This window comes from Myotis brandtii, unplaced genomic scaffold (assembly GCF_000412655.1).
Source record: "Myotis brandtii unplaced genomic scaffold, ASM41265v1 scaffold250, whole genome shotgun sequence".
Lineage (NCBI taxonomy): Eukaryota > Metazoa > Chordata > Mammalia > Chiroptera > Vespertilionidae > Myotis > Myotis brandtii.
Window position 1 is genome coordinate 362,004 of NW_005359478.1, and position 11,968 is coordinate 373,971.

At 45.1% G+C, this 11,968-nt stretch overlaps 1 protein-coding gene across 8 annotated transcripts in view; it reads right to left on the reverse strand.

Moving 5' to 3' along the window:
* Positions 1-2,465: 2,465 nt before the first annotated feature.
* RPRD2 (regulation of nuclear pre-mRNA domain containing 2) overlaps positions 2,466-11,968 on the reverse strand; it is a 66,311-nt gene continuing 56,808 nt past the window's right edge. For 3 of the 8 annotated variants that reach the window (XM_014540685.1, XM_014540684.1, XM_014540687.1), the window contains 2 exons: positions 11,119-11,139; positions 2,466-9,075 (listed from right to left, as the gene is read on the reverse strand). In XM_014540685.1, coding sequence (XP_014396171.1) covers positions 6,305-9,075; positions 11,119-11,139 — 2,792 coding nt within the window. In that variant the 3' untranslated portion in view covers positions 2,466-6,304. The remainder of the gene's footprint in view (positions 9,076-11,118; positions 11,140-11,968) is intronic. The other 5 variants (XM_005867379.2, XM_005867378.2, XM_014540686.1 and 2 more) reach the window with 4 other exon arrangements.

Genomic DNA, 11,968 nt, shown 5'->3' on the forward strand with positions numbered 1-11,968 from the left:
AACCAGTGCAGGGATGTCAACTGAGGTTCGATGTTTAAGTAAAAAACAAAGGAAAGATCAAAGTACTCCAAAAGAAGGTCCTAGACACATCTACAGAAGGCAATTAAGGCCCACTCCCCAGTAACCAAGATTTCAAATCCATCCTTTACTAGTCTCTGTTGCCTTTGGCAATGCCTGGCTGCCTAGGAGATATGGGGCCTGAACTGTCCCGTGTAGGTGCAAAGAATTCCTAGCCAGGGGAGGGCAAAACTGAAGCACAGGGTGCCACCCATCTCCTGTCTCTCCATGCATTTCAACTGCGTTACCCCAAGAAAAATGTAAGAGGTCTCAAGTCCTCATCTCTTTTCCACAAATTACGCAGCAAAGTAATTCTCAAAAGTAAGGGGAGCCCTTGCCTTAACTGGTTTGGCTCAGTGGGTAGAGCATCGGCCTGCGGACTGAAGGGTCCCAGGTTCAAATCCGGTCAAGGGCACGTATTTCAGTTGCAGGTTTGATCCCCCAGTGGGGGCCGTGCAGGAGGCAGCCAATCAATGATGTTCCTCTCATTGATGTTTCTATCTCTCTATTCCTCTCCAAAAATTCAATAAAAACATATTAAAATAAAAGGGGGGAGGGAGCCCTTGCCAGGTGCACCAAAAGATTTTGGGTTTGATTTCTGGTCAGGGCACATACCTAGGTTGTGGGTTCGATACCTGGTCAGGGCGGGTATGGGAGGCAACCAATCTGTTTGTCTCTCACATCAATGTTTCTCTCTCTCTCTCTCTCTCTCTCAAGTTAGAAAGAACACAGTATTTTATCATTAAAAAGAGCACAGCTTTACCCTGGCTGGGTGCTCAGTTGGTTAGAGCATCGTCCCAATATCCAAAGGTTGCAGGTTCAATCCCCAGTTAGGGCACATACAAGAATCAACCCATGAAGGCATAAATAAGTGGAACAACAAATATCTCTCTCTCTCTCTCTCTCTCTCTCTCTCGTCTCTCTCTTCTCTCTCTCTCCCTCCCTCCCTCCCTCAAATCAATAAACATCCGTTGGTGAGGTTTAAAAAACACATAAGGAAGTAATAAGAAAAATAAGGACGTTCTGGAACATTGAATTTGCTACGAACCCCAGCAGATCCAGGGTGGACTGGTTTAGCCAACACCCCTTTGAGTCAAACACAAAAAGCTGGGGCCTGGATTTGTGTCTTCTCTGTTGGCACTGCTCACTAGCCCTTCCACCCACATCTGTATTCTCAACTTTTGACTCTTGCCACAGTGAGCACAAAGGAAAAAATAAAGGAACCATAGGTAACTGCAGTGTCAATTTCTACATAGATCTCAGCCTTATCCCCTTCCTCTCAAACGCATAAACATAGGTTCCTCCTGTTCTCCCCCAGCAGTCAGAATTTGATGGTTTACACTGCACTTGACTTGCTCTTTTAACCTGACGCATGCAGTTTTTTCTTCTACGTGGGGGAAGAACAGGATGTTTACTTAGGAGCCCATGTCTCACTCACGCCCCTTTAGCAGCTTTGTCTAGGCAGCCTCAGTGAGTTATTACTCAGCAATTGTGAGCAGCAGCTGACCGGACTTGTCTATACAGTTACTCATAAACAAGTATGAGAAACACCCCAGTACCCTAAATCCACTCAGATGGTGTTTGTGTTACTGTATCTACATACATGGGGGAGTAACTCATCCCTCCTATACCAGACTGGCCTAAAAACAATTTTGGGGGAAGGATCCATTTCCAACATGCCCAGAAAAGCCAATGAGAAAGTCTAAAAGCTGTTGCTTCCGTGAGGGTGGAGACAAGAATCAGGTGGGCAGTCAGGTCCCGAGGGGACAAGAAAGGGTGAGCCAGATTCCAGCGGCAGTCAGTTCAGCGGTACACCCTGCCTCTGGGTGCTCCCAGGCCGCTGCTATTTCTGAATTTCTGGTGACGTGTCTAGCTTCACATAAGCAAGGCTGCTATTTAGAGCCTCTATCCTGCCAGTGACCCAGGCCTGATCTAGATGCCTGCCCGTGACTCTCTCTACCCGAGAGCCCACATTCCATTCTTTAAGCCTCTGTGGGTTATGGAAAAGGGATGGGGCAAGAAAGAAGGGTTGTGTGGTTTCTGTAGGACAGATTGCTAATATGCAGCAACAAAGGGTAGATGTGGGCACAGAAATGGCCAGAGGACCCGTCATCTCTCCAAATCCTAAGCTTGCTTTACAAATGCTTCTTTGCTCACAATTGTACTTGTTGGAGACATACACAAATAATTATCCACACAGTATAGCCCAGGTCACCACCAGCCACTCCCTGAACATCTTTGATCTCATTCCACCCATAATCCCTTTCCAAAACTGAATTACACAAAGGATCAAACAAAACCCACACGGCCATGAATTTTAGAGATTCAGATTGCCTTCAGAGACACCAAGTGCAGAAGTCAAAGGGGACAGCTGGACAAGATCAATGTGAGAGGGGAAGAGCCAACCACACCACAAAGGAAACCATACTTTATTAAACTGGAAAACAAAAACGTAATATTGGAGACAAACAGACTTAAAAAAAGAAAGGAATGGCTGGAAGAGGAAGGTGCATATGGTCACAAGGAAGGGACGAGATGGGTGGTCTGCGGTATCTGTGTGAGCCTCCGAAGTGTGCAGGCACACCAACCATCCTTTCCCCACACTCTTAGACCAAAGCCAATCCAATCATATCTTCAGAGATGTATCCAGGCTTTTCTTTTTGCATTCTGTAGTTGGTTTCACCTTCAGCCCTGGACAGTCATGTAGGGGCTTTGCTGGAGAAAATGTAGATATTCCAAGGACAGGCCTTCGCCACAAAGCAGCAACTTCAGCTCCTGGAGAAGTTTCCTACTCTTTGCACTCACCAGAGAAGCCAGGGGCCCTTGGTTGAAGCCCCAAATCTCAAAGAAAAATGTCAAACCTTGAGAACTAGTTATTTTATTAAGTGATAATACACATTTCCAAAGGATTTCAATGTTGTTGCCTCTAAAGCATGTACTTGTTTTGTTTTCCACACTGAACACGTGAGAATATCATAGAACATCTCTAATTTTAACAGGCACCCCCGCCCGTTCAAAAAAGGGGAGGGGAGGAAAAAGGGGGGAAAGCAGTAATTTACAGCGGCTTCAAAACAATAACAGCTGAAGCTTAATTCTGCATGAACCAGTAATTTCAGGAAATAGTGAATATTCTGCAATTAGGAAGTCTAGCATATTCACATTATCTAGAGAGGTTTGCTGTACCATACATATCACAAACATCGTATCTCTGGGATTGGAAAGGATAAAAGTCCTACTCTGATCATTTTACCCTCCCTGGAATCAAACCGAATTCTACTTACTCTCAACATTTGGGAGGGCAGAAGCAGGGAGAGCTTCCCTCTAAGCTCACTGAAGAGTAAACTTACAAACTACTTAAGGACTCTCATTTCTGACGCTGTATCAGAGTTTTAGGTGGTACCAGTGTATTCACAACCCCCACTAATTCTCTGTCTGTGATTTTACAGTGAGCACCAAAGACCTTAGTAACAACTTCACATATTCTGCTTTCCTGTGAATCATGTCCTTTCCAAGACACACTATGTTATGCTTTCTTTAAAAAATATCTTGTTTATTTTTTTAAACTCAGGTTGAAATACAAAAGTCAGAGCATGGGCACGGAGTTTTAAATCACAGACACAGAAAGAATAAAACCCCTTTGTTTCATGTTATGAATACCAGAATTGTCTTTTGTTTCACTATATCACATATGTACATTGTCGTCTTCATTTACTGCTGGAGACAAGAGTTCCTTAAAGTGAACAACTCAAAGTCACACAAATCCTCACTTCCATCCTAAACAAGCGCTTGGAGGATTTTGTGGCTTAAAAACAAAACAGCCCACAAAAGAAAGCCAGCCCTTAAAAGTCCATCTTTAAAACTGTACACGGTCTTTCTTTCATGTATTAGCCATCATACTTTTGAGGACAATTTCTCTGCCCCAACATTCAGGAGGCCACTTTCCTGACATCCCCATATTTTCTTATAAAACCAAATGGTCAGAGAGCCTTTTCAAGTAAACACTACTTTTAGCTTAAACAAGAGCAGCAGAAAGAATTCACATTCTTTTATTCTAGAATGAAAAACATCCCCCTTAATTTCTGCACACAAAAAAAATAATTCTATTTCAGTTGAGTCAAATAGAACTCCCCCTCCCCACCCTCACTGCCCTACTTATACGTTTTCCTAAACAAATGTCTGAGGACTCAATGTAACTATACTGTTTCTTTGCTTTGCTACACTATATACCCCATCCCACATACAAGGTCATGGTATCATGCATTTTTGGTGTGGGAGAGCCACAGGGCAGAGAGGCTTGAGAGGGTCAAAGGAAGAAAGAACAGTTAGTTGGCCTAGGACCAGAAATGCATTAGGGAGATGAATGACTTGCAGCACCCTAACCACAGGACACATAGCGAGCCCAAATAAATAACATGGAATAACTTAGAACCCCCAAACTATGACACACCTGGCTTAAGCTGTTCTTTATCTGAAAAGCAAGTTTATTTTGAGACAAAGCATCACCTTCTGTCACTACATTGTCTTCTCCCCCACCTTTGATGTTTCACTGCAGGAATCCAAAGCAATCCCACTTCCTGTAGTTCTATACTAACCTGGAAGAAAATAGGAAACTTACTAGGATTCTCTAAAACACTCAACTCATATTGTTTTACTCATCGAGCTGGAGTTTACCCGTGTGTGTATCTTAGGATAAGACACTAAATAACAAATAGTAACGCAACATTTGCTTTTCAATGTCCCTAAAATATAAAGATAGAAACACTCAAAGTGCTGTGATTGTCTATCCCCCAGTACTCTCTGTAGGAACACAAATAAGAAGCCTTTCAGTTCAGGGAGAACTTTCTATGTGAAATGACTAAGAGCAGAAACATCCTTTATTTCCTACTGGGAGTGGGAAGTGAGGATAAGGCTCGAGCCTTGGTATGTGATGGGCAGCTACTGTGGAGTGGGGTAAATTTGGATTTCTCGTGTCCTCCAGTTTCCTCTGTAAGAATATGTCTAGTAATACTCACTTGTTACGAGGACACATCTGAAGAGGTGTAATATAAAGAATGATGCTGTTGAACCTTCTTTGAAATAAATACCAAGAATGGGGTGAATACAGGAGCACGGCAAGGGGAAAGGAAAGATAAAGACAACGAATCCCCTCTCCCTGGTAGTTAACCTTTGCTGAAATATGCCAACAAGTATCACTTACGTTAGGGAGGCACCAGGGTAAAAAATGTCTACTTCTTACATTAAAAAAACACAGGGACAATAGTACAGTTCCATCTCTGTAACAACTGTCAACTGGAGTGACTTTCTGGCCACAGCAGAAGCGAAGCTGAGAAAGCCAAGAAAAGCAGGAAGAGCTGGGTGTCAGAGGAGCGGAACTATCTCAAAAACGGTTTCCACTCTCTCGTTTATGAAGGATGGGCAGCCGGTCACATCACACTGTTAATAGTCCCTTTCTCTAACTCTCTATTGTAATTACTCTGTATTTTAACCTCAAAATATATTCAGCCTGCTCTCTTCTATTCCAAAAACAAAGAGGAAAAACGTTTACTAGGACAGAAGAGCATCTCCTCAGTTAAGGCCTGACAGTGCTGTGGAAGAGGCTGCCTTTTGTGTGGTTGTTAAATTAAGATTTGAGGAGAAAGGTAAAGAGCTCAACTTCCACACGCCTTTCGAAACAAACAAAGCAGAAGAGCATGACAGCGCTGAGCTCTCCCACATTTCCTCCCTTGCAACATCTCTTGGCTGTCAGCAGGGCACAGAGCCACAAGGAAGGGAGCCAAGCTGGTTACAGCAGTTAGGGTAGCTGCAGAGAGAAGGGGGCAGGAACCCTTCCATTGACTGATAAGCCAAACCCAAAATAACATCCCAACATTGCACATTATTATCTGTTCTGGTGGAAGTTTTATTTCAAATGCAGTAATACTCTTCAATAGATGGGGTAATAGCAGATTTGTTTTTCTTCCCGTCCCTCAAACTCCCAGCCAAAGGAAGTGGCTTTGGTTGTGTTCCTTTGCCTGCTCCCCTCCACCCCCTAAAATACAAACAACTCGGGGAAGGTAGGTAAGTGCCGTGGGAGGGAGGACTGGATGGAATAGTGAAATGTAAGCATATATGTACGACTTTTTACTTTGGAAGGGAGGCCCTTGGTCATAGAAAAATAAATCAAAGGAGGAAAAACAAACAACAATAAACCAAACTCCTACTTCCAATGCTCTCTCGACTGTTCAAAATGCCTTTCCCTTGGTCTCCATCAGTACCTGGGAGGGAAGAATGGGCGTTTTGGTGCAAAGAACGGAGGGCCCCTAACAAAAGGTGGCCTGGGTCTCTTTAAACTGTGGAACGGGTCTCTGCCGAGAAAAGGTTCCCTAGGCCGGAAGTCTGGCCGGGGATTCCGCAAAATCATACCACTCCGGTTGATGATGTCTCTGTGTGAGGGACCCAAGGGGAGGCCACCGCTGCTGTTGCTGCCTCCCCCACCTCCTCCATGGGCTGGGCCCAGGTGCTCCAGAGAATGGGAGGGTAGGCTCAGGCTCTCACGTACACGGCTAAGGCCAGGGCCGTTGAGGTCCCGTTGGGTGGGGCCCCCGTGGTCCCTGGGTCCTGGGAGCACCCCAAAATGATCAGCCAAGGTCCCTTGAAGGAGAGAACTATGGTCCTTGGGAAATACTGCCACTGCTCCTGCCACTCCGTGCTCTGCCAGTGGTGGGGCTGGGAAGGGTACAACCCCAGAGTGGTCAACAGGGGGAGGTGGGGGTGGAGTAGAAAAGGGGACACCACTCCCACCACTGCTGCTATGCTCCCCAGGGGCTGGAGGGGGTGGGGTGGGGAAAGGAACTCCGCTGTGCTCTCCAGGAGTGGGGGGCGGGGCAGCATGGGCCAAGGCGGCCTCCTTTGTGAAGGGGTTCGAAAGATCCACAGAGGGTAGATGAGCGGGTGCCTCTCGAGAGAAGACACCACCACGATCCTTAGGAGGGGCGGGCGGGGCAGATGACGGCCCCACTGCCTCTCTTTGGAAGGGTGTCCCATGTTCCAAGGGGGATGGGGGAAGATGATGCTCAAATGTTGAGTTGAAACTGTTGGAACGAAAGCTGCCGACACTTTCCTGAAATTGGGGTGCCCGCTCCTTGTATGGTGCTGCTTTAAAGCCAGTGAGGCCTCCGCTGCCCCCACCCCCAAGGGATGCCAACTCAGAGGCACTTGAGGGGCCATTGTCAAAAGAGCTGCCTGAGGTGCTCAGATCAAACCAACCCACCCTTGAAGCCTCACGCCCATGTCCTCTATTTCCCTTCCCAGGAACTCGGACCGACTCTACGGTCTGTATGGGCTCCCCGGACATCCTCCTGTTGGATGCATTGTGGTAACCCAAGGTTTCTATAGGGGCCCCCTTTTCTTCAGTGCTGTCAGGCAAGTCTAAGCAGGAGGAGGAGACTCGGGTTTCTATGCGGTGGTAGTGCTCTTCTTGCTGCTGCTGCTCAGTGGTGGTCAAGCTGGGCTGGGTGAGGTTTGAGAGACTGACACCTTCACTTGAAGTGCCCTTGCTGGGGGCCTGGACAAAATGCTTATCATCTGAGGGCTTTCGTGAGGCGTTTTTAAGCATATTCTTAAACTCAATCGTCGACGTGGTGGAAATGGTGGAGGCCAGGACTTTCTCCACGCCTGATGTGGGTGGATGGCCCGTGGGAGCAGCAAGGGTATTCTGCGGAGAGAAAAGGGAACGATGTGGGACTGGGTGAGGAGAGTCTGGGTACTGCTTCTGTGGCAAAGTGAGATGCCCAGTGGTAGATTGAGACAAGCTATTGTGGTTGGAGTCAGGGGTGAAAAATGAATCATTCTTACTCGGTGACGGTGACCGGTTAGACCCAGATTCATTCCCTCTTATGCTGAAGGCACCAAACAGCCCAGGGGAAGGTGAGAGAAGGTCACAGTTCTCACTAGAGTCCAGGAGGGCCCTTACAGATGGAGGGAAGGCAGACTTTACCCCAAATTCTTGGGCCCTGTGGCTGTAACTGGACAGGATTGGCTGGTAGTCGGTGGTCTCAGAGAGCTTGCTGGATTTCAGGATAGACTTGGCTGGTTTCTTCTCTAGGTTCATCATGGCAGAGGGTGGAGGCCCTGAATACTCAAAATCTCGGTAATCCTCGTCTTCCTGGAAAGAAGTATCTGGATAGAACTTCTCCTGTGAAGAGTCCATCAGGGAAGATGGTCTCTCCATTCCATCAGAAGGCTGCTTATAGGATGATTCACTGACCAGGCCAAAGGGTCGAAATGTAGGTACAGAATTGGAGAGCTCCCTGGGGTAGCTCTCCTCTCGCCCGGGGGGTGGTGATCTTGTACTGCTGGGCGTTGAAGAACCAGGGCTAATGATCTTAGAAAGCAGGGACATGGTATCTACACTGCTGGATGTGGGCTTGTCCATCATCTCATCTTGGGTGGGCGTCCCACTGCGTTCATCCCGCACAGGGGTTCCATCGATGTTGTCAACTGAAGTGCTGGTAGGGCCACGCTGGAAGTCTGAGGGATGGCTTTCTGCTGGGGCACTGGACCCCAAACTGCTCAGGATTGGGATGTTTAAGTTTAAGCCACTGAAACCAGGATTACCTTTTAAGAAGTTATGGATTTTCATTTCCAGGCTTGGGGAGGTGGACTCGGACTCCAGCTTTGGCTTGGAGCTCTCTGAAGATTGGCACATGGCAACTTCAGGAGGTGGGGCAGCAGGGCTAGTATTGTGGGTGCCTGTAAACCCCAGAGAGGTGGACGGCAGCTTGAACGTAGTGCTTGGAAGCCCTGGGCTTTGCCCAATTGAGGCCTTGCTGACTGAAGTTGAAGAGACTTCAGATGTCGATGAATTAGGAGAATAGTTGAAGCCTTTGGGAATAAAGGATTGGGTATTGGAGGGTAGATTTCTTCCTTTTATGTTAGAGACTGTAGTGGTGTTGGCAGGGGAAGCTGAAGTGCTCTGGGATGCAGTTTCACTGGCTGGAGCTGGGTTCCCAGTAACGCTCTGAAGTAAAGACGACAGGCCTGTAGAAGCAGAGATTAGAGGAGTTAAAAAGAACAACTCCCTGCCTTACAATAAACAATTTAGGCTAGTTGGATATTCTCATTCATTCCAGTGGGAACCAGATGGACATTAAAATGTGAGGCCAAAGGAAATCCTGACTAAACAAGCATTTCTGCTAAATGTCACAGAAAACACTGGACTTACTTGCCAATATAAAGAGAGCAAATCACTGAGATGTTTCTAGTGCAGTCATGAAACAAGCCCAACATAGCACAATGAAAGGCCACAGGAAGGGGTAGATTTTAGTGTCAGAATCATTCACAGTTTAAACAAGACAAAGCAGGAAAAGAAAGAAAGCAAAATCATTCTTAAAATAACACTTTAAGCCAGTATTTCTTTCTTTTTCTTTTTTTGTTAATCCTCACCCGAGGATATTTTTCCAATTGATTTTTAGAGAGAGTGATTGGGAAGGAAGGAGGGGGAGAGGGAGGGGAAGAGAGGAAGGGAGGGAGGGAGAGAGAGAAACAACAATGTGAGAGAGACAAATTGATTGACTGCCTCCTGCACACATCCAGACTGGGGCCTGGGGATCGAACCTGCAACCCAGGTATGTGCACTTGATCAGAATCAAACCCATGACTCTTCCGTGCTTGGGCTGGCACTCTAACCACTGAGAAACACTAACCAGAGCAAGTCAGTATTTCTTAATGTTTGATCTGTGAAACTGTTTCTCTAAATAGATATTCTTTTTTTTTTTATAATTTATTTTTATTGTTGACACTATTACCGATGTCCCCATTTCCCCCTCCTTTGCCCACCTCCACCCAGCCCGTGTCCCTTCCCTCTGGCCATCACTATCTAAATAGATATTCTATCCTTGTTTCCAACCTCCATAATTATCTCTAGTAAGTTAATGTACTTTGTTATTCTCAAGAGAGAGATAAGATATGCAAACTGCAGAAATATATTTGAACCAGGGCACTTTAAAAAGAAGCATCTTTTGCTATCTTTTTGGGGAAACAATGCTCTAAGCCAGCAGTCGCCAACCTTTCAGACCTCATGGACCACCAGTGGTCCTTGGACCACCGGTTGGCGATCACTGCTCTAAGCTATCATTTTTGGTTGTAAAATGTAGCAATAATAAACATATAAACATACACCACAAACACAAAGCTAGATCATCAAAGGCTCTGATCTTTCACAAGGAAACACACAATCCCCACCTTATAGCAGGGAAAACTCAAGGAATAATTATTGTTGGTAGTGGTAAGATTCAACCCTACTTAATGATAGACAAAACCTTCTCAGAAGCCATGAAATAGAATTTTTTGGGCAAAGGCTGAAGTCCATCAAAGCAAATCGCTCCTGTAGAAATTTTTTTAGAAAAACACAACAAAAAGATAACAAGCCTTATACATTAAAATCATATTTTGAAAAATGTACCCACTTTCTAGTCATAAATGAAAACTTGTATATACTCCAACCCAAACTTATAGCTTTTAGTTATACACTAAAAGAGCTCCTTCATAATGACATGGTGAAAGAAAATAGTTCATGAAATACTTCAATTAATGTTTCTTCAAAATTTTAGTTTTAATCCATATTTGCTAAGAGATTTAAGGTCTGAAGAATTTTTAAATTAATCCTCACCTGAGGACATTTTCTCCATTGATTTTTTAAATTCTTTAAAAAAAATTCTTTATTGTTGAAAGTATTATATATGTCCCCTTATTTCTCCCATTGATGCCCCTAGCCCTCCCCCCCATTGATTTTTTAGAGAGAGTGGGAAGGAAAGAAGGGGGGAGAGAGAGAGAGAGAGAGAGAGAGAGAGATCAATGAGAGAGAGACACACTGATTGGTTGTCTCCCGCACATATCCTGACTGGGGCTAGGATTAGAACCTGAAAAATACCCTTGGGTGAGGATTAACAAAATACAAAACAAAACAACCACAAAAAAACAAGAAATAAAAAAAAAGATACTATTCAGATTTCTGGCAATAGGTGAAACAGTTTTGTGCCACTAAATATTACTTTTCTTCAATCTTTTTTTCTTAATACTCACCTGAGGATATTTTTTCCATTGCTTTTCAGAGTGGAAGGAGGGAGTGGGGGAGAGAGAGAGAAATATTGATGTGAGAGAGACACATCGATTGGTTGCCTCCCAAATGTGCCCTGATCTGGGGCAGGGAACGAATGGACGACCCAATTACGTGCCCTTGACCAAAATCGAACCTGACACCCTTGGGTGTGCAACCTGATGCTCTAACCACTGAGCAACACCGGCCAGGGCACTTTTCTTCCATCTTAACAAGCCATACTCTACAGCAGTGGTTCTCAACCTTCCTAATGCCACGACCCTTTAATACAGTTCCTCATGTTGTGGTGACCCCCAATTTCATTGTTACAAATTGAACATAATTAAAGCACAGTGATTAATCACAAAAACAGTATGTAATTATATATGTGTTTTCCGATGGTCTTAGGCGACCCCTGTGAAAGGGTCGTTCAACCCCCAAAAGGGTCGCGACCCACAGATTGAGAACTGCTGCTCTACAGCAAGCATGTCAAACTCGCAGGAGTTTGACATGCTTGCTCTACAGTCCTTTGCCCACTGAAGTCATTCTTTTGTGTTGAAAATCTGCCAATACGGGCTATGAGTGACACAATCAGAGCAAAGTTCTAAGAGATTTTCTTTATAGTCTTTGAAGAAACACATCTATTTAAGTTGCTGGGCACAGTTGTCTTAAGTTAAGGAGAATTCCACTTTCTCTAAAGAAACAAAAGGTGATGAACTGCCCTGTTATTCCACAAGTGTTGTTTTCTGGGATTCCCACTTCTCATTTTGTCAGAACACACCTAGTTCTGCTCAAATTTTGCCTGATGATAAAGCCCACATGATCTTGTTGCAACAA